General features: G+C 47.7%; 3 protein-coding genes across 3 annotated transcripts in view; 2 read left to right on the top strand and 1 right to left on the bottom strand.

Moving 5' to 3' along the window:
• The window catches only part of ndst1a (N-deacetylase/N-sulfotransferase (heparan glucosaminyl) 1a), a gene marked incomplete at its 5' end in the record, with an annotated part of 12,787 nt that extends 6,231 nt beyond the window's left edge, over positions 1-6,556 (top strand). The window contains 7 exon segments of the mRNA XM_084469077.1: positions 134-257; positions 3,529-3,703; positions 4,154-4,180; positions 4,182-4,325; positions 5,523-5,632; positions 5,971-6,073; positions 6,310-6,556. Of these exon segments, the coding sequence (XP_084325203.1) occupies positions 134-257; positions 3,529-3,703; positions 4,154-4,180; positions 4,182-4,325; positions 5,523-5,632; positions 5,971-6,073; positions 6,310-6,429 (803 nt within the window). The 3' untranslated portion in view covers positions 6,430-6,556.
• Positions 6,557-15,845: 9,289 nt separating this feature from the next.
• Positions 15,846-22,008, top strand: LOC311345519 (uncharacterized protein). Its single transcript, XM_084469938.1, has 19 exons — positions 15,846-15,952; positions 16,178-16,224; positions 16,374-16,431; positions 16,537-16,607; positions 16,708-16,755; positions 16,886-17,017; positions 17,110-17,181; positions 17,262-17,344; positions 17,773-17,883; positions 18,904-19,032; positions 19,160-19,296; positions 19,394-19,605; positions 19,727-19,792; positions 19,881-20,007; positions 20,095-20,222; positions 20,395-20,502; positions 21,254-21,421; positions 21,618-21,768; positions 21,911-22,008. Exons 2-19 carry the CDS (start codon positions 16,213-16,215, stop codon positions 21,982-21,984), a joined length of 1,887 nt encoding a protein of 628 aa, XP_084326064.1. The 5' UTR covers positions 15,846-15,952; positions 16,178-16,212; the 3' UTR covers positions 21,985-22,008.
• LOC311345520 (putative UDP-sugar transporter protein SLC35A4) lies at positions 22,003-23,506 on the bottom strand (the record flags this gene model as incomplete). The annotated part of the gene is made up of 1 exon (XM_084469939.1): positions 22,003-23,506. The coding sequence occupies one exon, from the start codon at positions 23,504-23,506 to the stop codon at positions 22,472-22,474; it is 1,035 nt and encodes a 344-aa protein (XP_084326065.1). The 3' UTR covers positions 22,003-22,471.
• Positions 23,507-23,885: the final 379 nt, after the last annotated feature.

The following is a 23,885-nucleotide window of genomic DNA, read 5'->3' as shown; positions in this document are numbered from 1 at the left end:
ATTTTTTTCCATTCTGCTGCCGGCCGACCGTATTCTGTTCCCCCTCCTCCTCCTCCAACAACGTGTCTTTGCTGCATGGCGGTAAACGTCCTCTGTCCCCCACCCCCCCCCCCCCTGCTCTGTCTGCCTCCAGGGACCACGGCGCTCTACCTGTTCCTGGGCATGCATCCAGACCTGACCAGTAACTACCCCAGCAAGGAGACCTTCGAGGAGATCCAGTTCTTTAACGGACACAACTACCACCGGGGGATCGACTGGTGAGCGACCCCCCCCCCCCACCTGCACAGACCACCTCCACCTCACCGCGCGGCTGCACACACTCACTTTTAATTTATTTATTTGCTGAACCTTTAGTTATTCTGGGAGGGGCTGTTGAAAGAGCAACCCTCTTTTCTTTTCGTTTTTTATAAATCTTTTTATTGGAGGATTAAGGACGTTACATTTAGCAGGAAGAAAAACAGTAGCAAAAGAACATTGCTTAGTAAATCGTCACTCCCTTCCCACCCCCAATATTTGACAACTCTGGGAAAACAGCTTTTTTTTTAATTTTGTTTCTTCAAAACTTGGTTTAAGGATCTACACACTTAAAACAAGCACACACATCTGCATGCCAACATTTCTACCCAACCCTACACCAATTGGTTAACCAGGCTTTAAAGGTCCCATGGCATGAAAATGTCACTTTATGAAGGTTTTCTAACATTAAGTTGAGTTCCCCTAGCCTCCCTATGGTCCCCCAGTAGCTAAAATTGCGTTAGGTATAAACCGAGAAGTAGGTATCTTGCTCCGCCTTTGGAAAAAAGGATCGCTGAAACGCTTTGATTTGCAAGCTGGCCCCATATGACGTCATATGGGGCCATGTTACCTCCCCTTTCTCTGCTTGGCCCGCCAATGAGACAATGAGCTAGGACCGTGCAAGCGCCCCATGTGTGTGTGTGTGTGTGTGTGTATGAATACACACACTGTAACGCAAGTGTTCTTTGTTATTTGGATAACCGTTCTGCTGTTGGTGTTATGGCGCATAACACGCAACACAATAATGCAAGCTTGCATAAAGCTCCCATTTGGTGAAAAGACTAGACTGCGTCGGGTTGGTTGAGAAGGAATTGGGAACCGCGACATGGAGGAGAAAAGGATTGTTTCCCAGGATTGTCCGTTGGAGCCCTGCTGTAGCGGGCAGCGGGGCTCCGACGGGAGACAACCCCGGGCAACAACCCCTTTCTCCTCCATGTCGCGGTTCAGTCTGTACTTAATATTGACGTGGAAGTGGAAGAACCAGAGGCGTCTGAGAACCCGACGCAGTCGTTTGAGATTCATAATATCATCCGGAGGCGCAAACAGCTTTTGACCATGATAATATATATTATATTATATAGATATCTAAATATAATATGATATTATTTAGATATAGAGCTCCAGGACTCCCGCCGGAGCACCCGGAGTGTTCAGCGGTCCACTGTAAACACTAGCGCACGGTACCGTGGCCGCAAGCTGCTCAGGGCCACGCCCCCACCCTCCACCTGGACCCGCCTCTAAAAACGGCGTTTGTGGAGAGCTCATTGTGGGACTGGCTCGTTAGTTGCTGTAATTCTGCACCAAGGCTGAATTTCTTGAACGTCTTCAAGTACTGTATTAGGGGCCCACTAACACCTATATTAAAGCATCCATAAAGTAGCATGCCATGGGATCTTTAAACTCAGTTTCACAATTGTCAGTCAGGCTACTCAGTTCCCACCACATTAGGGTAGTTGATTTGAACAGGCTCTCTTTTCAATGACGGTCTGATTACAACATGCAAATAAAAGTAAAAAGTAAAATGTACAATAGATATGAACAGTCTGTCAAACAAACAGAACAACATTTCAATACATATAAATAATACAATACATCGGGGCACTCAAGAAATCTATTTAAAACACGAGCAATCCTTAATTGAATGCGTCTTTGAACGTCTCAATTGAGACCGATCACTCCGGTTTTAGTCCCGAAGGCGATTCCGTCCGTCAGGAGAATTCAAGTTAAAAGCGATCCGAACTCCTGCCTTACAGCTCATGTGTGCTACACGAGCGGATCACACTGATGCCGCCGTGACAAACGCCGTGGCCGTGAGACATGTTCCTGAAGGGCGGGGGTCCAAGGGTCCATTTTGAAATGTAACGCTCGCTTGTAGTCCTGATGGCATATTGGCTCGTGCATTCCCCCTGCCCACGTTATCAGATCAGCCCGTAATCCATGTACATCTTACTGAACTATTATATAACTACTACTATATCTATATATATATATATATATATATATATATATATATATATATATATATATATACCGCCATATTGTAGGGATGTCCGTGTCTGCATCTAAATTTAGTCATATGCTGCATCGGTAGTTCTTTCATTCTTCACAATGCCGATGATAAATGGCTCTGGCTCCTCTATTTCCCCAGAAACATAACGTAGAAGAGTGTATGAACTGTTTTGCATAAATATTTACTGATCGCTTAGTGCAATTCATTCACAGTCGATTATGGGATGGCATTTTTTTCTTTTCTTTAAACCCAACACCTTTTGTTAGTAATACTATTACAGTAAAACCTCACAATCTAGGTTGGAAATAATGGCTTTTCCTGAGGCTAACTAAGGGCTGCTCAGTGTTTGCCTCTCCATCAAAAGACTCTTGACTTGTTCAGAGTTCACCTAGACTCTGCATAGCCACCCCTCCACCCCCCCCCCCCTCTTACGCACTTATTGCATGTTGTACGTCCTGAAACTTAACGTACACACTTGTTTTTTACGTCCTCGCACTTCGAAATAGTACTCTGCATCGTGTAGCGTCATATCCCAGCTATCTCTGTTGTGTACGGGGGAGGGGTTTAACCCGGCGATTGTTAGTGCGCTCGGCACTTGGTTCTATGAACATCCTTACGGTACCGAATCCCTTTTTTTTTTAGTTTAGTTTAAGTTTATTTGTCCCCATGGGGAAATTTGTTTTCACAGGCTGCACAATGAGAGACAATACATCACAAGACAGACAATGGTATACACAACATACAACATCCACAGCACCAGTGACAACATACAGTACATGACGACACAGTGAAACAGCAGACAGACAGATTCAATATTGGGCAGACTGATCAGCGGGGCCTGCTGTTCAGGGCCGCTATAGCTGCAGGGATCAGGCTTTTTCCCAGGCGAGCCCTCCTGAATTTGAGGGTTCTGTATCTTCGTCCTGAGGGTAGTGGGGTGATGTATTTGTGCAGTGGGTGAGTGGTGTCTTGGACTATGGAGTTTGCTAGGCGGTTGATGGATTTTTCATTTAGTTCTGTGAGGTTGGGTGTGGGGAGACCAATGATTTTAGCAGCTGTGTTTGTGATGCGTGTGAGTTTGGCCCGATTTGTGACAGAAACTTTTGGATAAAAGAGCCTGCCCAAATGTCCTAAATGTCAATCTTAACGCGGGGCAGACGGCCTGCAGTCACACCTACTCACCACGCCCCCTGTGTGTGTCCCCGCCCCCCCCCCCCCCCCAGGTACATGGAGTACTTCCCCCTGCCCTCCAACACCAGCTCTGACTACTACTTTGAGAAGAGTGCCAACTACTTTGACTCGGAGGTGGCGGCCCAGCGAGCGGCCGCCCTGCTGCCCAAGGCCAAGATCGTCACCATCCTGATCAACCCCGCCGACAGGGCCTACTCCTGGTACCAGGTCAGTAGCCCGCCACCCCCCCCCCCCCCCCCCCCCCCCCCCCCCCGCCGCCGCCCGCCGCCGGCTACAACCGGCGCCCCCCCCCCCCCCACACCTCCGACCTCCGGCCCGCAGCTGTGCGGGCGTCCGTTAGCAGAAAACAACTCAAGTTTGAAGTTTGAACTCGAGTCTGTTTTTTTTTTTTTACCATTTGATGTTGTTTTTACTGCTTTTATGATGTATTGTAAAGTGTCTTTGAGTATTTAGAAAAGCGCTTTAAATAAAATGTATTATTATTATTATTATTATTATAAGTGCAATCCGTTCGATAGTTAGACAGTGACGTAGAACGAGTGTACAATGAAATAAAGAAAAATGTAGAAAGTTGAAAAGAAAATGAATTGTGTGTGCTTGTGTGCATCCCCCCCCCCCCTCCCCCTCCCACCCCCTCCCCCCCCCTCCCCCTTACAGCACCAGCGGGCCCACGAGGACCCGGTGGGCGTTGAAGTACTCGTTCCACGACGTGATCACGGCGAGCCACGAGGGCCCGCTGCGGCTCCGCGTTCTCCAGAACCGCTGCCTGGTGCCGGGCTGGTACGCCATGCACATGGAGCGCTGGCTCAACCACTACCACGCCAGCCAGGTACAGAGGGGGGGGGCCGGGGGGGGGGGCTGAACCCCGGGGGGGGGGGGGGGCGCAGTGGGAATGAGGCATCATCAAGTCGCTAGTGCCAGTAAAGGCTAGTTAGCGTGCGAGCCGTTATTGGCTGGAGCGCGACGTATCAAGATGTGATGTTCTTCGCTTTTCATGGAAAGAAAATCAGGGTCAAACGAAAAGTACGGATCATTCGTAATAGGATTTAGAATTTAGAAGCACAATTAATGAAACCGTACCTCGTTAGGTAGAGCAGGTGGGCTGGTAACCGGAAGGTTGTTGGTTCGATCCCCCCCCCCCCCGGCTCCTCCTCCTCCTCCTAGCTGAGTGTCGGGGGGGTGTCCCCTGAGCGAGACGCGCCCTCACCCTCAACGCTACTGACGAGCCAGCTGTCCGCCCTGCGTGGTTCATTCACACACCGAGCTGCTGTCGGTGTGTGAATGAATGGTTGTAGGTCGCTTTGGGTAAAAGAGTCAGCAAGGGCTGCCCCGGTGGCGCACTGGGCTAAGGCGCGTACCATATATATTAGGCACAGTCCTAATCGCAGAGACCCAGGATCGAATCCGGCCTGGGTCATTTACTGCATGTCCTCCCCTCTGTCTCCCACACTTTCCTCTCTATCTCTCTCTATAATAAAAATGCAAATGCTAGCCTTCATTGGACGGAGCGTGATGTTTACGTGTGTATCGAGATATGCTCGCTTTCTTAATGGAAGAAGATCAGGGTCAGACACGGAGCACGGATCATTCATAATAGTTGAATGAATTATGGATCAAGCAACAATTAATGAAACATTGAAGACAATTTGAAAAAGACCGTATGCTTCATGAGTGGGATGTAGGTGTGTTCGTCATCAAGGTGACGTCATGAGTAGGGTGTAGGAATGTTTATCATCAAGGTGACGTCATGAGTAGGGTGTAGGAATGTTCTTCATCAAGGTGACGTCATGAGTAGGGTGTAGGAACGTTCGTCATCAAGGTGACGTCATGAGTAGGGTGTAGGAATGTTCTTCATCAAGGTGACGTCATGAGTAGGGTGTAGGAATGTTCTTCATCAAGGTGACGTCATGAGTAGGGATATAGGGTTGGCTGATAACCGGGTCATCAGCTGTTAAAAGCTTTGATCGAAGGTGTTTGTTTCTTTTTTAAAACCTCCTCCTCCTTTGTCTCCTCCTCCTGTCTCTAGTTACTGGTGCTGGACGGGCAGATGCTGAAGAGCGAGCCGGCCGCCATCATGGACAAGATCCAGAAGTTCCTGAGCCTGACCAACGTGGTGAACTACCACAAGATCCTGGCGTGAGTCCCGCTGATGAGTCAGCACACAGGCTTCATTCTTGTCTCGCGTTGCCCCTGCCCGATCTCCGATTTCCAGACCGTTTTAGTCGGCTGGGAAAGAAACAAAGTAGTCCTCCTCCTCGAATCGATATCACGAGTGCAATGCGTTCTCCGCGCGGCAGGGCCCGGCGGGAACGGAAACCCCTCCCCCCCCCCCCCCAGCCGAGTGAAAGCCGCACTCTACCAGTTCAGCGTGCCGCGGGACGCTCTGCTTCAGTGCTCAGGGGTGAGGCGGGGCCGAACGATAACAAACGGCTGAAACGTGTCTGTGTGTGTGTGTGTGTGTGTGTGTGTGACAGGTTTGACCCCAAGAAGGGCTTCTGGTGTCAGCTGCTGGAGGGAGGGAAGACCAAGTGTCTGGGGAAGAGCAAGGGACGGAGGTACCCCGACATGACCCCCGAGGTACGGTCACTCTCTCACGCAAACTCCTCTGTCTGTGTGTGTGTGTGTGTTGTGTGTGTTGTGTGTGTGTGTCATTTTAATGCAACACACATTTTAATTCGGGCACAAACGAGCCATTCCACTGTAATGGGGGGTAATTTCACGCTCGCTTCTCTCTCTCTCTCTCTCTCTCTCTCTCTCTCTCTCTCTCTCTCTCTCTCTCTCTCTCTCTCTCTCTCTCTCTCTCTCTCTCTCAGTCCCAGGCGTTCCTCAGGGAGTACTACCGGGACCACAACATAGAGCTGTCCAAGCTGCTGTACCGGATGGGCCAGCCGCTGCCCAGCTGGCTCAGGGAGGAGCTGGTCCACAGCAGGTAGCAGCGCCCCCCTCGCTCTCTCTCTCCGCCACCTCGCTCGCTCTCTCTCTCTCTCTCTCCGCCGGTGTGGGTGGTCTCTCGCCACGGTGCCCACCCACCGCTCAGCAGTGCTCTCTGCTGCTCTCTCCCCCCGGGCGGGCAGGCGGGCGGGCGGGTGTGGAGACGTGGATGGGGGGGGGGGAGGGTGGACGGTGGACGGGCCCCTTCCCTCCTGCCTTGATCCCCGCCTCTCCCACCTCATCATGGAGAAGGTGGTCCTGAAGAAGATGGGTCCGGGGGGGGCGGGGGTGGGGGGGCGGGGGAATGGAGTAGCAGTTGGAATCTCACTGGGGAGCCGTGGGGTTGGAAATGGACGAGTGCCGCCCAGCCATAAGCCCCCCCCACCCCCGATGGACATTTCAGATTCCGTGGTTGAGAGCGGGGGGGGGGGGGGGAGGAGAGCTACAGCTGACAGCTGTTGAGTTCAGCAGTGTGCGTTTGTGATCCAATGGACCCTGCTCTGGAATGAGGGGGGACAGGACCAGGACCTAGACCAGGACATGGACCAGGACCTGGACCAGGACCTAGACCAGGACATGGACATGGACATGGAGCGGGACCTGGAGCGGGACTGTCTACCTCCACGACCTCTGAAAAGTCCCCGAGACACACAGAGGAAGACAGTGAATGATGGGAACTTCCCCCCTAACAAACACACACACACACACACACACACACACACACACACACACACACACACACACCAACACGTGAAAACCACTAACCCTGACCATTTTATTGTGCGTCAGGACCTTCCCCTGGTCACTGTCTTAAAGAATCAAAGCGAGGAGGAGTCGGGACTGAGCGGATGTCGCGGGTGCCAGCGCTGGAGATGAGAGGTCGTGGCGTCGTGACCCCTTGACCCCATGACCCCGTGACCCCCTGAACCCTGAACCGACCAAACCACCAACCGGCAGACGCCTCCGGCTCTCCTCTCCTCTCTGTTGTGTTTCGTGTCACGTTTGCGAACAGATGCGAGCAGCGCATTAAAGTACAGACATGGGTTGCGGGCTGTGATTGGAGGAGAGGAGACGGGGGCGGGCGGGGCAGGAGATGAAGATGCCTTCTGGTTGGTTGAGGACCTGTGGGGAGGGACCCCGGGACATCTGGCGATTGGCTGGGATTCGTTGCCTTGGTAGAATTCTAGTTATTGTCGATTACAAGTGCCAGGATGACGGGACTCTTGAATAAAATATTACCACGTGGACATCAGATAAAACTTTTGTTTGATTGGTCGTTGTTGTTTTTGTTTTTTTGTTTTTTTTTGCTTTTGTTTTAATTTTTTATGATAGATTTTTTTTTTTTTTTTTTTTACTCAGAGTTTATTTGTAATAACTTTTCTATGATGTTGGTGACACATTATTGTAGAATGTACCATACATGATTCAGCGAACAAGGGGACTAGGCGTGTCCCTAGCCTCGATGGATTCAACTGTTGCTTTGACTTTCCCTTTAGTCATTTTCATGACCACGGAATTGGCTAAATACGGTAACTGACAAAAATGACGAAAGCACAATATTTAAAGCTCCTCTGGTAACGGGAAGCACACTCAGAGTGGACGATTCTGCTGTCTGTGAAGATAACCCTAGCTAGCTATGTTAACGGAACGCTCTGGGAGAGATTGAAATGGGGATGTACATAGCGGCTCCATGCTGCCCATGACCACGGTTTTAATTTAGGTAACGCATACACCTTAGCCCCCCAGCAGCCCCTAGTTCGTTTCAACAAATTGGGATTTTATTCTTTTATTTTACTCGGAAGGGACAGAAGTGAAGACGCTGCGAGGCGAAACCAACAGTATGGAAGTCGGCGCGGGCGGGGGGGGGGTTTGGGGGGGGGGGGGTACAACTAGATGCCAAGCCTAGACGTGAAGAAGAAGCTGCTCTCACCGCAATAGTTTTGTACAGCGTACCCGACGACGGAGTAACAATGCACATATTTGTCCTTTCAGTTCCCTTCCTTTGTATTGTACATAATATGCAATGGTTGGTAGACCGTAGAGTTAACGAATGTGTTCTGCGGGCGGCCGTGCCCTGTGAGCTCCCCGGTGTGAACGGTCAGCGCTGTATTAAAGGGCGAGGGCGCCGGTCGGGTCTATTACCGCGTGCGTTGAAAATGACACACCCCCGCCGCCCCCCCCCCCCCCCCCCTCGAATCCACTCACTGCCAACTGTTGTACAGAGCTACCGGATCTCTCCATATAAAGTATTAAAGTGATAAAAAACGCATAACAGCAACGATGGTACTAATCCCAGTATGGACTGTATGATACAGATTTGTAATTGTTGTCGATAATTTTTACAGTGTAACTAATATTGTCGGTGCTTTTTAATTTGCAAATAAAACACCACTGTATTTTTCAGTAATTGCTTTTTTTTTTTCTTCTTTTGGATGCCTTCGTCTTGCAATTACACGCGCACACACACACACGCACACACACACACACACACACACACACACACACACACACACACACACACACACACACACACACACACACTGTCATCTGATCATTGCTGTTTGAGCACAGCAAACAGGGGCCTACTATTGAGGTAATCATAAAAAATTAAAATTAAATATTATTCTATATTAATATTAAAGCAATGACTAATCGACTGACTAATCGAATGACTACCATTTCAAATGGTGCCGTATCTTATAACGTGACTTGGGCCCCGTCCACACAGACGGGGTTTTGTGTGTTTGGGCCGACCGTCCAGATGAATCCGGTGTACTACATCCGGTGCCCGAAAACACACTTTTTTGAAACCAGCTCCCAGGGTGAAAAAGAGAAAAACGGCCCCCTGCTTTAAATACAGCCCCTTGGTAAATTGAATTACTAACTGTACATTAAAAAGTATTTTCTGATCAATCTACAAGGTTTAACAACTGCTTTCTCCTCCTCGACTGTATGTTTGTATACAGCGCAGTGCAGGCTTGAAACGTATGCTCCGCCTCGTCGTCTTCTTCTTTTTTTGGTGGACAACCAGTGCCACATAGAGGCCTTGAATATGTACTACAGCGTTTCTACAGCGAGATGCCTTTTTGCAATGGAGTCAGCCTCTATCGACAAGTTGCCCTGTTGGTCAGTAGCAGTGCAGCATTTGTTGGACGAACTTCCAAACAAAATGTAGGTCTGGCCTTTCTCCTACTTTGTGTTAATGTAACTTCATGTTGCAACAGTATTTTTGATAGGTTACCTATTTAGACCCCCTTAGATTATGTGCACTTGTTTGCACCCAAACAAACAAAGCAGTTGAACTTTCAAATAAAATGGACCAGTCAGGTGGTCCTTATCTCTGAGTGGGACAACGAGGGCGAAAAACACAGAGAATTATTAATAAATAAATGCATTGTTGGATGTTTATCATTTTAAATAGTATTGGGTTATGTTAGTCTGACCTCCTGTGTTGTACAGAGTTTCTACAGCTAGATGCGTTTTTGCAATGAGTGTCTTTACGGAGAAATTCCTGAAACGCTGCCAAGGAAAACGGAGGGGAAAAGATAGTTTTCGCCTGTGTGGATGGGGCCTCAGATTTGAGCTTGCATGGACACCTTACCTTACCTTATGTTGCAGACCGTACTGCCTGTCTGTTGTAGCCCATACTGCCTGTCTGTTGTAGACCGTACTGCCTGTCTGTTGTAGACCGTACTGCCTGTCTGTTGTTGTAGGCGGGTACTGTTTTTGGTTCATCATATTGCCGAGAAGTGAACTTTCTCTTAGAGTTTCTAAACCGGGTTTCTCGTGATTCATCCAGCATGTTTTTGTTAGCGTCTCCCCACACACACAAACAAGTTTCCCTCTTCTTTTCTTTCTTTCCTCTTTTTTTTTTACTCAAAAGCACACAATCAGACTTCAGAGAGAGCTTTGACATGGTGCCTGACTGCTTTCCAGCCACCCTCTTAGCAGGGATACAGGCCGGCGTTGTGCAGAACTCTTCATAGCGTCGAGTGTTGCTCCTTCCCTGAACCCTCAGACACTCTCCTCTGAAGCTGGTCCAGGCTGATGCTTGGCACCCCTGTGGCCTTCCCCCAATAGCCTGCCTTCTTTTCAAACTCTGTCTGTGTGTCTTGTACACTTGGCACCATACCGACACTGCTGAAGAAGTTGGAAATATATTCTACTCAGTTGGAGTCAGCCTCTATCAACAAGTTGCCCTGTTGGCCAGTAGCAGTGCAGCATTTGTTGGATGAACTTCTGTACAAAATGTAGGACTGTCCTTTCTCCTACTTAGTTTTAATGTAATTTCATGTTGCAACAGTATTTTGATAGGTTACCTATTTAGACCCCCTTAGATTATGTGCACTTGTTTGCACCCAAACAAACAAAGCAGATGAACTTTCAAATAAAATGGACCAGTCAGGTGGTCCTTACCTTTGAGTGGGACAACGAGGGCGAAAAACACAGAGAATTATTAATAAATTGTTGTTAAACCGACAGTGAATTCTAGCTCTGTTATTGCATTGTTGGATGTTTATCATTTTAAATAGTATTGGGTTATGTTAGTCTGACCTCCGGTGTTGTCTACCAAAAAAATTAGTTTACCACTTAATGAAGTTCACTTTTAATTGGATGAACTATGATGCAAATTCATCTCTGCATTTCTTCTCAAGATTTCTCCCTTGCTGATTAAGGGAGTTTTTTCTTGCCCTGGTGGGGGCTTGGGTCAGGGTGGTGTCATAAACATTCAACCCGGTAGTATCACGTGATTTCGTGCTCATGCACACAAACGTTAATCTACTGAATTGTGTCCCGGGACACGATGGTCTGACTTATTTCGTGCTACAACACAGAACAAAATTGGACGGGACGTTTCTCACAATATATACCGGTGTCGACTCTACGAAGAGTTCTGCACAACGCCGGCCTGTCTCCCTGCTCAGAGGGTGGCTGGAAAGCAGTCAGGCTCCACGTCAAAGCTCTCTCTGAGGTCTGACGGTGTGTGCTTTTGATTAAAAAAAAAGAGGAAAGAAAGCAAACATGCATACATATTCCGATTAATTGTATATCTATATATATTATACGTATTTATTTATTTTTATTTATTATGTACGGAGAGGCCTGCCCTCTTAAGCCCATCGGTTACTTGGCTCCACAGTGCATCGGTGTCTCTCTCCTTTCCACTGCATGTTTCGGCCCAGGGTTTAAGATTTTTTTTTCACCAGACCTCGAAGCAACGAAAACGGTCCATGGGTGGGCGAGAGTAGGGACATAGTGCCATACCGTCAACATGAATTTCATTCATAGAATTTCCCAGAGGACGGTCAATGGTCCGATACACACCATCTCGTTATAACTAGAATTGATATCGATATAACAAGGACGGATGTAATGATAACGCCAAGAGAATAAAGGCTACATGGTTATAATAATTTAAATATAATTAACTTATAAAGCGTGTAACGAGACGATAAACAAGACGATCTAGTTGTGGGCCAGCGGAGGCTGAGACGGAAGTGGATTGTAATTTAATAAAATGCTACATGGTCTACTTATAATATTATAATTAAATCATTTTATATTTATTTATATATTTAAACAAGATAACACTTTTTGCCGGGATTTATTTGTTTTTATTAGCCTGACGAGATGACCGTCAAACAATAGGCTATCACGAGTTTGAGATCTCAATCTTGGGATATTGCCCGATATCCTGAGATAACGAACCAATCAAATTGCGCCATCTCAGGAGGTTTCATTTTCTATACCTCCTTTTTTCAAAAAAATATTCTCTCCATCATTTTCTATACCTCCTTTTTCTCGATTTTTTTATTCTCTCCATCATTTTCTATATTCTCCTTTTTAAAAAAATATTCGCTCCATTATTTTCGTCTCTGATGTGAGATTAAGGCATCCGAGTAGAGTAGAGTGCACTCTACTGGACTCAGCATATCTGGAGATAACGTGCAGAATTTATTTCCCCCATTAACCATCTATCGGTTGTTGAAAATCGATCTTACTGTTTTCTCCAACTTGCCCACCCCAGGTTTATTGAATGTACATAACTGTTTTCTGTAGTGTTCCATAAATGTTTGCACAACGTATCCCGGCAATCTCGACCCGCCCCCCTGACCCGCCCCCCTGACACATCCAATACTAACTTGAGCGGCTTTGAATAACATCTCGTTTGCTAGATGACAGAATGGTAAAAAACGAGCATGCTTGTCATTGAACAGTGGACTATGTGTCTCTCTCTCTCTCTCTCTCTCTCTCTCTCTCTCTCTCTCTCTCTCTCTCTCTCTCTCTCTCTCTCTTCATTTTGTTTAGTCCAGCACGAAAATAGTGTGAGAAACGCTCCCATTCAAAATGCATGGGTTGAGTTTACATTTCGTTCTGTGTAGCACGAAAAAAGTCAGACAATCGTGCTCAGAGGGACACGACTCAATAGATTAACGTTTGTGTGCAAGAGCACGAAATATCTCGAGATACCGGGTTGAAATATTTGGCCTGTTAAGCCTGTTGAGACTGTAATGGTGATTATAAGGGCTATACAAATAAAATTGAATTGAATTGAATCGTCAGAGACAAAACTCTGACGGCGTTAAAATTAACCGTAGATTGTTTTTTAAGGGGTTCCTGTGGTTTTGTGGTCGCTCTAACAATGCAGACCTATTTTGTTTGGAAATGGTATAGTGGTTAGATCCAATTATGATATTCATGTAGAGTATCTCATAAAACCCAATGGCCTTTCCCAATCCCTGCATGACAAATTAAAACACTTCACTCCGGCATTGTTTTCAAGAGGCCCGATGAACAGGAAACAAATCACTATAATTAATTGTAATAACACGATAGGACTTCTTCCCCTTCCCTATTGTTTGTTTTCCTGTGTACCATTGTTTAGGCGTGAGGGTGTGGATGCTTACTCTTTCCCCCCCCCGTTGTCGTCTGTCTGTCTGACAATAAGCTCCAACAGTCTTGCTTTTGATGCACGGACGACCCTGGCCTGCCTGTGGCTGTGATGAAGGAACCAGTCTCCATGAAGGAGAAGACGTATCAGTGGTACTTAAGAACAGGAGGCAGCCCGTTTTCAGGTAGTAGGAGTGAAATGAAAAACACATCGTGTCAGGCTGGCTATGGGGGATTTGTGTACTAGGCTTTGATACTTTGCAGAGCTGCCAATCCATGTTCGTGTTCATCTTGTGTAAAAGATTGCTTCTCTTTGAATGTTTCGTTTTTTAACTAAGGGAACTGGTAGATCTGTGTCACTTCTCAATGACAGTATCACTGTCAAGACATCCTTGACACGTTGTGCAAATGTCACAACACGGTAAAGTGCACCCTGATTCACAGTGTCTTCAAAGTGATCTTCTTATAATGTAATTTTTTTAATCATTAGGCCTACCAGTAATGACAGGTTTCCCAAACGGGAAGACGCCGTGGATGTCAGTGAGGAAAAGCATGTGGAAAAAAAACCTTCTGTACACGAGCTTCAACAGCCTCTCCGAATGCCAGCACCGCTGGTGTAGCCGGGGTATTTGGGCCATGAAACTCATTAATAAATGGATGTTGACGTGTGTAAATCACAGTTAATTTCCGTTCCTTCAGCAGTATTCCCAGTTTCCCCCGTTCAATCAGTCCTGCAGAGCCTGAAGGAACAGATGGAGGAGAGCTTAGCGAATGGAAGTTACCGTCGCACGCCCACAGAGACGCCGCACACGGGCAGCCGATGAGTTATACTTACGTGTGTAACTCGAACCCGTGAACCTGAGTTTGAATGCCGGATGTGCTGATTTGCTGAGCTTCCCGATGGCCACGCCCCACACCCCCCCCTAACCAGAGAGTGTGCGGAGCTACCTTCCCCTCCAGCCGTTTATTGACGGTGTATTTTTCAGCTAATGCCTCTTCAGAAGGGTAGTGACTGAGTGAGCAGTGCGTTTTCCCGTGTAACAGGATAGCACCGTCTTGCTAAATGTGAGAGAGATCGGGTGTGGGGACGTGGATTCACCCGACCTTCAGGATTTGATTTGCCATAGTGGTGGGAGTGTTTAGAGGACAGTGTCGATGGTGCAATCAATATAACGAATGGTTTCATGTTAACTTTACCTTGGAGAGATGCACCGCACAGAAGCCCTCCTTCACTCAAGGTCACCGTGTCGCTGTCAAAACGAACGGGAAACTGCTGTGCTGTTCATCCAAACCCACAGGGATCGGCCCTCCATTCACATATGGTTCTTCGGTTGGAGGGATAATAAAGAGAATTGACGCTATTCTTTCAAGAGCTCCACGTCACTTCAGACAATAACGTTTCCTTAAATTCCACTTCAGTGGTTCCTATTTCTATTAATGTACTCCCTCTAAGATATTTGTTCAGCCGAGTCCCCCTTTAAAGTTAAAGCGGTATCCTCATATCGGAAACATTTACAATTGTCCATACCCAATATCACAACAACAACCCGTTTAGTGTAATGTATTCATAGTAACCCCTGCAATATTTCACAGGATCTCCATCGCAGAAACCCTGCTCTCCCTCCTCCTCCTCCTCCTCCTCCTCCTTCTCCTTCCAGGCCCCTCCTCCCTCCCTCCCTCCCACCTCTCAGATGGCAGACCCCCAGACCCCCAGACCCCCAGACCAGGTGGCAGATGGCCCTGGCTCCCCTGAGCTCAGAGCCCTGGCACGGTTTCTGCCCCGGTATGAGGAGCAGGTGTAGGCGAGTGTGGCTCCACAGCGAGGCACCGTTACGCACGGCCAACCTCAATGTCAGTAAGACCCATGCATACAGCCGCTGTGTGTAATCTGAGAAGGTCAATGGAAAGCGGTTAGCCCGGTCGTGGTTCTTAGAGGGCTCGCCCCCCCCCCGAGATGGCTGCCGCATAGGTCATGTGACTCACTGCCTTTGACACGGGCACTGTCGGAGGAATGTCGTTGATGACGTGGACCTTACTGACGTTGTTTCTAGTCCATGTTTTCTGGATTTTCCTGCTCGCATAGATGGGTTTGCTGCTGAGCTATTGAGAGCTTGTAACCTGTAACCTGTTTATCAGCTTTTAATCAAATGAATGATTAAACAAGTTATTATGTGTGGTACCTACTGCGAGTAATTAAAATATCTATAGCTTTTTGCTGAACTAGAACGAGTGTGATATGTTATGATGTTAAATAATAAAAGAAATAAAAGAAAACAGTGTTTGGATATCTTGCCATTTTGGAAGATATCCAAACAATTCAATCCATTTTGTTGGTTTTCTATTATGATGTAACAATGTAAATTTCTCCATATTATATATATATATATATATATATATATATATATATATAGTATCATATGCATTCACAGCTCTCACAGTTCCCAAGGCTACAATACCACTGTTGATCATCAACAGTGGTATCATCTGATGATTCAGTTTCTTTTGTTTTTTTTGCATATGCGCCGGCAAGAGAGTGCAAGTTGATGACCTTCACATGAAACATGCTGACACGGACTATTCCCAGCACAGATCACTGTACTCGTACGGCTGTTGTCGTCTTTCAAGGATGAAGAAGTGATTACAATGCATATCATAACCTGCTTCAACCCTTCACCACATGTTGTGCATCGATGGGACATTAGGAAGATTTTGAGGAAATCGTATTGGGTATTTTTATAAAAGGAGGCTAATGTCAATGGTGGGGTTGGTTTTAAAGTTACTTTGGTAACTGTATCCCCATTACTCAGTGAAAGTGGACTCCAGCTCATCAATGATTCAGACCTTTGTATTCAACCCCAGAGCCACTGGCAGTACTGCGCCAAGCTCGCGGCAACATGGATATACCTGTAAGTACCCACGGAAAACACCATCCGCAAAACATCAAAACGTCATTCGCACCATACGATACAAACAGGCGTGTGATGACATAACTTGCATTTCAAGAAGATATGTCTGGAGCATTTTTTTGATTGCTTTTTGTTTTCCCTACCTACAGGGGGAATCTGTTCGTGTTGCCACGGTGAGAGTGGGAGTTGTGCTCATGCCATTCCCAGGTAAGTTAATCTCCTGTTAAATCGGTGAAACTTTGAGCCATTACCCTGCTGGGATTTCAGCTTTAATCTTTTATATCGCGCACCATTTCCCCGTGTTCTTAGCAGACACGGCTGGGAGCAGTTGTGTCATCAGAGAGGACGGCCGTACGGTGGACTACATGTTGGGGGGGAAGGAGGTACACTGGTCAGCCACAGCCCGCCTCCAATCAATCAGTTATTTGTTCACTGAAAAGCTTCATCGCTCAAATGTTTTTTTTTTTACTTCTTTGAAATTAGGAAGCGTCTTTTTCGTTTGATCAGGCCGTGACTCTGGAAACCCTAGAGGTATATATACATATACAGACAAATATATATAATACAGTGACAGCAGTGGTTTACACTTGACCACATGCTCCATAGGAACAGCTCTAAGGATTTTTCCTGGGTTTATGACTGTTGTTCGTTTGTTCCGCAGCAAGTTGAGCCAGAGATCCTGCAGCCTCTTGCCGAGCTCGTCTCCTGCGGTTACAATGGAACGCTGCTGATTGGTGGACTCCACAGGACTGGCAAATCCGGCGTACCGATTGACGATGACATCATCATAAAGGTGAGAAACAAATGGTGCAAATTTATAAAGATTCAAAAGGCCTGAACAGACTCTAACTGAATTACTAATTAATACCCTATGCTCCATCATAGGTTCTGAAGATGTTGTTCGGCCACGTTTCCAAGGTGAAAACGACAACGTTCAACGCAGTATCCTTTGTTCAGGTACACCGGCGTGTGCGAGCAACACCCCAGGTAACAATCAGCCGCAGGTGGCTTTCAGACGTCTAACACTTTGTGGATAGTTCTATCCAGATGACAGCGCTCTGGATCTCCTGAACCCTGAAAGACACGATCTAAAACCCTTTCATCACCCCATCCTCGGCTGGTAGGTTCTGAAGGACCGCGATGACACACACACACACGCACGCGCACACACACACACACACACACACACACACACACACCGATCGCAATACAACACACACACACACACACACACACTGATCGCAATACAACACACACACACACACACACACACACACACACCGATCGCAATACAACACACACACACACACACACACACACACACACACACACACACACACACACACACACACACACACACACACACACACACACCGATCGCAATACAACACACACACACACACACACACACACACACACCGATCGCAATACAACACACGCTTGATGCAACGCACACATGGTGAGTGAGTGATGAGAATGTAAACGGGTCTCTTTTTCACGGTCGTGGTCGTTCTGTCCTTGTGCCTCTGCTGCTGCTTTTGATGTCAGCCGGGTGGACGGGGTGTGTGAGGTGACGGCGGGCTCGGCGGAGGAGGCCTACGCTCTGTACGAGACGGGCAGGAGGAGGCTGGCGCACGCGGCCGCCTCCGTCTCCAGCAGGTCAGAGCGCTCACTCGTTCATTATCACAGAGCACAGCCAAAGCCAAAGCTCCGGGTCATCCAACCATGAATGTGTTCATTAACACAGACCCGGCGATGCTCTCTATATATGGTATCCCACTAACCCTACAGACCCTGTTCACAGGAGCATCAGTGTAGGATAGACACATGTGCCACTCCTTGTGGGTCAGCTGGTTTTATGAACCAGTGCACAGGAAGAACCAGTGCACGGGAAGAAGACTAAAACTAGTGAGGGATAGTCTGTTACTGCACTAAAACATGAAAGAAGCCGACAGATAATTAGTGGGATGAGGGGCGCTGGGGTTGTCCTACGATGACATCATTTAAAAATTGGTCTGCTGTCCTCCAGATGATTTCTAAGAGTGCTTGATCACAGAGTAACGTGTTTGATGCGGATTCATTAATCCACTGTCATTGTTCAGTGTAGTAGTGCACGTGGAATAAATTCACCCCAGTGACGTGTGTGTGTGTGTGTGTGTGTCAGTGTTGTGGAAGTTCACACTTCACATGAACTAGTTCAAAGTTCAGTTCATACAAAAGAAAATGAATAAATTCACGTTCACCAATTCAGTTTTGAACTAGTTCATGTTCAGTTCATTAACAGTTTTTTTTTTTAAACCGAAGAAAAACTGTTGGAGTGAGTATTCTGTGCTTATCTTTTAAAATGAATCCTCTCCATTACCAGCTGCCCATCACTACAATCTCAAATTGTTGTGGATATTATTTGTACACCTGTTTCATTCATCACAACTAAGGCAGTAACTCTGTTTAATAAACACGTCATCTGGACCTAAGCATCAATTCAGAACGTCACAAAATCTGAACTAGTTCAAGTTCTTTAGTTAAAAATGTGTTACGTTCAGTTCAAAGTTCATAGAAAAATTAACTTGTTCAATGAACTAGTTCTTTTGAACTAGTTCATGCACAACACTGGTGTGTGTGTGTGTGTGTGCGTGCGTGCGTGCGTGCGTGCGTGCGTGCGTGCGTGCGTGCGTGCAGGTGTAGTTTCATGTTCTCAGTAGAAACAGAGCACACGCTGACCACCGGCGGTGGAGAACCGGAGGTCTGCCGGGCCAGACTGCAGCTTGTAGGCCTGGCGGGGGGAGCGAGCAGGAACGACCTCAGAGGGTTGGTCTGATCCGTCGGACCCCTGTGGTGTTCTGTCTCCACACCCTGGGGCATTAAAATTAAACAAGTTGTTCATTGTTAACCTTGGCTAACCCACCACTGCCCCCCCCCCCCCCCCCCCCCGTAGAGTCAGCCCACTGGTGAAGATCGTGGATCAGATTGAGCTTGGAACGCGGACCGGCAACCATCTCCTCCCCTTTCTCTTAACTGACGCCCTTAGAGAGAACGGCATGACATGCCTTCTATACTGCCTCCCTCCGCAAGGTCAGGGGTCAATGATCAGTTCATACTCTGTATACTCTGTATACCCTCTGCCCAAAATGACCACACACGTAATATTCTTTTTTTTTTGGGCCACCAGGGCTTCTGGATAATGAGGTTCCTTCAGCCTTAGCTTTGGCCCAACGGGTGCAGGGTCTGGTAACCACGGCAACCTATGGCCGCTGGTGTCCAAGGGTTACGGAGCGAGAGTTGCGACTTCAGATACAGGGGCTGAGGAAAAGGATGATGTCACAAGAGGAGCAAGGGGGGGGAAACGCCTACAGGCTCGCAGAGCTCACCAAGATCTTACAGGTGTTCTGATCAGTTGTATCGTTGCTATCGAGTTATCGAGTATTACGACTCCTCCTCAAGTTGTACCCATCATGGTGTGACTTCACGACCCCCGACAAATGCGATGTCTCATCTCTGCCAGATGGTGAAGGATCAGTCATGGGAGAAAAGGCAGGAAATGTCAGAGAAGTTAAAGAACAAAATCAAGGTGTTTGTCAGAGAGTTGTTGTGGTTACTCCCTGTTTGCTACCACAACAACACACATATGGACTCACTGGTATGTCTTGTGGCTGCAGGAATGGCAATCCGCAAAAAACAAACGGCGCCCATCTGGTGATCGCGGCGCAGATTACCAAGAGACTACAGAACAAATTAAATATCTACAGGACCAGTTGAGGCAGGAAATGAAGGCACATACCACAGGTAGCATGCTATGAAGATCTGATTAAAGTAGGGCTACCGGGACTGGATGATATGACTAGTATGTGTTTGTTGTTTTTTGTCTTGCAGAGGGCAAAGGGAGCGTGGAACAAGTGCAGGAGAGGGTGACTCGGATCCAACAGCTGAGAGAATCTCTCGACGATGAGATGAAGAAGAGTGGATCAGCATCCGTAGAGAAAACTGAATCCTCTCAACCGGTGCATAACAAACAGAGTCAAACATCAAATCAATATTTCTATATAATATTTCTATACTCAAAATGTATTATCCAACACCAAGCTCTTTTTTGCATTTCGGTATACAGTAGATACTGTTTTCCACCCTTGTCTTTTGAAGACTTTTGTTTGGCAAACTTTACTAATGTTTCAGCTGGATTACGGCCGCGTATTGGAACGACGGAGACAAACCAAGGAGGACCATGAAAAATTAATCCAGGAGGAGCTGGAGAAGATGGAAGAAGAACTGAAGCAGGAAAAGGTACGGGGAGCATGAACAGCACGCTCCGTCATGCTGGTATCTTTACACAAGAGGATTCCCCCCGGTAGGGAAGTCTCTCCAGAAATATATCAAATGTCGATAGCTTGAGAAAGGATAGCACTGCATTCATAGCAACATATCTACAACGCCTTATGTATCCAATAATCACGGTGGGTCTCTATGCTGGTGCTTGGTTTTATGGTTCTGAGTGACTGAGTGCCTGGACTCGCCTTATGGTTAACCGGCCAGCACCCTATCACTTAAAATGTTTAGCCCCACCATTTTAAATGTTTTGCCTGTATGTATGTTTGTAAATCAATTATGAGGGAGGGAGGGAGGGAGGGATCCCCCACTCTGCGTTCCTTCTCAAGAATTCCTCTTAGCTGATTAAGGGACTTCTTTCTTGCCCTCTGGGGGGGCTAGGGCTGGAGGGTGTCATAAATACACGGCCTGTTAAGCCCTTTGAGATTGTACCTGTGATTAAGGGCTATACAAATGAATTGAATTGAAACTGAATTGAGTGTAATGCTACAAAAGTTGCAAATGTAAATTAATATATTTGCAAATATCTCCATCATAAATGAACCTGAAAACGTAGCAGGAAACACTTAGCCTTACTCCTGACGTGTAGCAGTACACGTAACCCGCTGTGAGCCACGCTGCGGACCTGTAGAGTCCTCCGGCATTCTTACTGTGGCCATGCGACACAGATGCATAAATGCAGGCTTAACTTGAGTCTGTTTCCCTGTAGGCAGAAGGGGTCCAGAGGGAGCTGCTGGTGATGGCGGGCGAGCGACGGGTCCTAACGCTGCAGGTGGAGGCTCTGCGTGCGGAGGCCCTGCAGGCTAAGATAGACCTGGAAGACCAACACCGCCTACACCAGCAGGACATGCAGCGCTTCCGAGAGGAGAGCCTCAAGGTGGGACGAAAAGGGTTGCAAATCTGTTTATCTAGTGATGGATATAAATTCAATAAATCCAAGTAAAAAGTACTAATTTACATGGACAGTATAGTTAGGATGGGGGTTAGGATAAACACTACTCACATGAATGAATTGCTTCTAGCTTGTTTTCCATCTTCGAGTCCTTCCCACCCATCTGCAACTTCCTGCCCAGGTGTTTCAAGTGTTCCATCAGGTGAGCGAGGGGCAGAAGAGGACCATGAAGGACAGGTACCAAACCCTTCTGGTGGAGGCTGTCCAGGACGCGGTCTACCTCTCTGCTCAGAACCAGCAGCTTCAAGAGGAGAACAAGACGCACCGCGCGGGTATGCCACAGGGACGCTGTTAAAACAGGCCTACCGGGGCTAGTTTATGACCTGCTCTGCCCTGGTGTAGTGGGCTTGAAATACTGCTTCAGAGTTGACCTGACATGGACTCTGCCCTCATGGATATTGTCTTGTTCCCTAGCTCTAGGTGAACTTAAGGATTCCCTGGCAACAAGGAGAGACCCAATGGCTGAGTTTGCATCTCCGCCGCAATAAAGAAATACAGATAAAAGCGCAAAATAGTTTTTATTGAGTCGTTGATACCTTAAAATTACCTTTTTCCGTAATAAATAGCACTGTATGTTTAACAACTTGGCAAAGGTGACAAAATATTTCAATGGAAAGAATTGTAAAGATTGGCAACTTGGTTGTCATTGCTTGGCCTCTTGTGAGGCAATGACTGCAATTATTATAACCAAGCATAGACAGCATACGACATACATAAAATAGGATATTTATTTTTTGCTTTCAAAAACACATCTTGGGTGGTTAATTTTGGCAGAATTAAGTCTACCGCAATGATCAGCTCAACCAGGATGTTCAAAGTTTGCTGAAACCCAACAATAACAAAAACAAACATTCCAGAGGCACAAAAAAAGAAAACACACACAATCACACACCAATTAGATTCTTAACGGAGTGAAGAAAAGCAAAAGTGAAACTGAGCCTCAGGCCACAGGGGGGGGTTCATGTAGCTAAGCCACTATTTGTAATACAAATAAGCCGCCACAGCTGTCATGGTAACGGGCAGGAGGAACAGAGGCGTGACCTCAAGCCCCAAGAGGGCCCAAGACAGCAGTGCGTTGACCAGCATGGCGCTGGAGATGACAAACAGTCTGGTGATCCCGCTGCCGTGCTTCAGCACCACGGACATCAGCAGGCCGTTGGCCGCCTGGCCCGCGACGATGGCCCACACGGCCCCCGAGTAACCCTCCAGAAAGCCCGTCTCCGCCGTTTCCCCGGAGAGATGGGCGACCCCGTTGATAGCCACGCCAAACGCGTACAGATAGAGGTTCTGCAAGCTGAGGGGCAGCCGCTGGCTCTTCAGCACCCGCTCCGTGTAGACGGCCGCCAGCCCGGAGACGAAGCAGTACAGCGCCACCAGGAAGAGGCCCCAGGCCGTGACGTGCAGCGGCGTGCTCGAGTCGGCCGCGGCGGCCCGCTCCGGGTCCCCCGAACGCCGCAGGCTGCTGTAGCTGTGGCACACCCCGGCTCCCATGAGAAGGCCCACGGCCGACCACTGGACCGGACGGAGCCTCCTGCCCAGGCAGAAGGAGTACAGCAGGGCGGTGGAGGCGATCTTGAGGTTGCTGAGGACCTGGTACGAGCTCGGGTCCATGTAGGCCTGCATGAGAACCACCAGGTTGTTGTTGAGCGCGTAGAGCAGGGCGGGGACCGCGTAGGGCGCCACCAGCCGCGGGGACGGGGGAGCCGACAGGGCCGCCGCCGCGGCGTCCCCGTTCAGGAGGAGCGCGACCAGGGAGACCAGCAGCTTGGCTCCCTCGATCAGGACGACGCAGGACGAGGGGCTGAAGGGCACCCGGCCGTCCACCTTGGTGAGGGCGATGAGCGGCGCGTGGGAGCCATAGATGAGGGTCATCAGCGTGAGGAGGACCCCCCACCGGAGCCGCCTCCACCTCCGGACGGGGGTCCCCGGCCCCGCGTCGGGCACGTCAATCATTCTTACTACAGTACTACTTCCGGGAGATGAAGGTTCAAGTAAATATTTAGAGGGCATTGATCCGCGTACCTTGAATGGAGCTATACATTGGAACCACTATAACATTTGCAAATATAATATACTTTGATTCTTTGAATAAACATTTTATCTATATTTGAAGTTTCAAGGACGTCGATGACCTTTAAAAGGTTGTAATACTAAAGCAAGGAAATAAATCCTGAGTCCCCAGCTTTGGTGTCCTTAAAACATTTTGAACACACATAAATAATGAGATGATCACAACAGAAAAGAAAACAGACAAAAAGTAAGGTAGTTTGCTTTGATTCCCAGATGATGTAACATAATATCCATTACCCAGTTCAAAACAGGAAAGTTTGAATTCTATTTTCGATCCCACGAGTCACTGGACAGCCGGCAGCAGATGCGACCAATCCCG

This window comes from Micromesistius poutassou (genome assembly GCF_964030765.1).
Source record: "Micromesistius poutassou genome assembly, chromosome: 6".
Lineage (NCBI taxonomy): Eukaryota > Metazoa > Chordata > Actinopteri > Gadiformes > Gadidae > Micromesistius > Micromesistius poutassou.
The sequence above is the reverse complement of the archived record's forward strand: the minus strand, read 5'-3'. Positions and strand labels throughout refer to the sequence as shown.

Coding starts and splice junctions, on each gene's coding strand:
- LOC311345519 (XM_084469938.1), top strand. Junction 19,793..19,880: donor AGTTAAAGAACAAAATCAAG/GTGTTTGTCAGA, acceptor TTGTGGCTGCAG/GAATGGCAATCCGCAAAAAA. Junction 21,422..21,617: donor TCCGAGAGGAGAGCCTCAAG/GTGGGACGAAAA, acceptor CTTCCTGCCCAG/GTGTTTCAAGTGTTCCATCA.